The 2,189-nt window shown below is 63.0% G+C and overlaps 1 protein-coding gene across 1 annotated transcript; it reads left to right on the top strand.

Annotated features, from left to right (window-relative positions):
* On the top strand, positions 1 to 2,182 carry DOHH (deoxyhypusine hydroxylase; the record flags this gene model as incomplete). Its single annotated transcript, XM_031062202.1, has 3 exons — positions 1 to 393; positions 548 to 785; positions 1,908 to 2,182. Coding segments are annotated over 3 exons (768 nt in total), but the record flags the coding sequence as incomplete, so codon positions are not given.
* Between the last annotated feature and the right edge of the window lie 7 nt (positions 2,183 to 2,189).

The following is a 2,189-nucleotide window of genomic DNA, read 5'->3' as shown; positions in this document are numbered from 1 at the left end:
AGTGTACAGGGCAGCTCATGGGCACCTGATCCAGCTTGGGTGTCAAACCCTGAGTCACGTAACACCTCACCACCTTCCCTGACCACACCTGACCGGACAGGTTGCCCAGGCTCTGCTGTTCCTGCTGGCCAGGCTTCTCCCGTTGTGTTTGTCCTGTTTGGAATTGGTCAGTCCGGCCTGTGCCCACGTTTGCCCCATTTGGGATCGGTCAGTTCGGCCTGTGTCTGTGCTTTAGAGCAAGGCAAGGCATTGCCAGAGGACACAGCAGGGTTCTTCTCACACAGACACCCTGATTACATCCTGATCCATCCTTCAGGTGAAGCCCTGGGTGCTATCGGGAACCCTGAGGTGCTGGATGTCCTGAAACGCTATTCCCAGGATCCCGTGGTCGAGGTGAGCTTCCCGAGGGGCCATTTCCTCCGGGATCAGCACTGCTGGTCTCGGCCAGCTGGATGGGGACATCGCAGTGACATCTGCTGTGTGCTGGGCTTCTCCTGGCGCTGTCCAGTGCTGTTGTGCAGCCGGGGCCATGTCCCTGTCCCCACAGGTGGCAGAGACGTGTCAGCTGGCCGTGAGGAGGCTGGAGTGGCTGCAGAACAACAAGGAGCAGCCGGGCCGCAGCCCGTACCTCTCTGTAGATCCTGCTCCCCCCGCGGAGGAGACGGATGTTGCCAAGCTCCGGGAGATCCTCCTGGATGAGTCCCAGGAGCTGTTTGAGCGCTACCGGGCCATGTTTGCTCTACGGAACGTGGGGGGCCAGGCTGCTGTGCTGGCACTGGCAGAAGGTGAGGGCCTGTTCTTGCTGTGGGTCTGTCCAGGCTAATCTGGGATGAGCCCTTCCCAAATCCAGGACTGCCAGAGCTGCAGAGCTGCTCTCACGTGTTTGTGTCTAGGGCTGCTGTTCCCTGCTACATTACAGAGTGCTGGGTGGTCTCTGGTGTTCCAGAGTCCCCTTGCCACCCTCCAGACCCTCTTCCCTGAGGGAGGGAGGGCACTGGCTGTGATGGGGGTCTGGGACCAGCTGGTCTGGGGTTTTTGGGGTCATGCTCTCCTGGCCCAGAATGTCAGGGGCTGCTGGTGTTCGGGAATAGTTCTGGAGAGGGGAATGTCCCTGAGTGGGAAAGGGGCAGACCACAGCCCAGGAACTGTTTGGACCCAGCCCCAGGGAAGTGGGTCAGGCTCTCCAGCCATCTGGGCCTGTTGAGGTCCATAAGATGGGATCTGTCAGCTCCTGCTCCAGCTGCTTGGTCCCGGAGAGCTGGAGTTCCTGGCCATGCTGCCATCCCCTGGAACATCACGTGGTGGGGCAGAAAGTGGGCAGGTGGGGGGCAGCAGCTCTGCTGTGGGGTGGGTGCTGCCATCAGAGGAAGCACTGGGACAAGGCTGGGATCAGGGAGCAGGGCTGGGAACAGGGAGCAGGGCTGGGATCAGGGAGCAGGCTGGGATCAGGGAGCAGGCTGGGATCAGGGAGCAGGCTGGGATCAGGGAGCAGGGTGGGATCAGGGAGCAGGGTGGGATCAAGGAGCAGGGTGGGATCAGGGAGCAGGGTGGGATCAGGGAGCAGGCTGGGATCAGGGAGCAGGGTGGGATCAGGGAGCAGGGTGGGATCAGGGAGCAGGCTGGGATCAGGGAGCAGGGCTGGGATCAGGGAGCAGGGTGGGATCAGGGAGCAGGGTGGGATCAGGGAGCAGGGTGGGATCAGGGAGCAGGGTGGGATCAGGGAGCAGGGTGGGATCAGGGAGCAGGGTGGGATCAGGGAGCAGGCTGGGATCAGGGAGCAGGCTGGGATCAGGGAGCAGGGTGGGATCAGGGAGCAGGGTGGGATCAGGGAGCAGGGTGGGATCAGGGAGCAGGGTGGGATCAGGGAGCAGGGTGGGATCAGGGAGCAGGGTGGGATCAGGGAGCAGGCTGGCGCGCCTGCGCCGGCGACGAGGAGCGCGTGGTGCGCGAGAGCTGCCAGGTGGCCCTGGACATGTACGAGTACGAGAACGGCGCCCAGTTCCAGTACGCCGACGGGCTCTGCAAGCTGCAGGCCTCCTCCTGAGCCCGGGCTGGGGGCAGCGAGCTGGGTGTGCTGCCTGCCACACCCTCCTGCTGCCGCCGGCGGATCCGTGCCTTGCAGAGCTGCAGGAGGGACTGTGTTTGCTCTCTGGCACAATTACAACCACCTTTTCCCTCCAAATCCGGGC

Source organism: Geospiza fortis, unplaced genomic scaffold, assembly GCF_000277835.1.
Source record: "Geospiza fortis unplaced genomic scaffold, GeoFor_1.0 scaffold254, whole genome shotgun sequence".
Taxonomy (NCBI): domain Eukaryota; kingdom Metazoa; phylum Chordata; class Aves; order Passeriformes; family Thraupidae; genus Geospiza; species Geospiza fortis.
The sequence above is the reverse complement of the archived record's forward strand: the minus strand, read 5'-3'. Positions and strand labels throughout refer to the sequence as shown.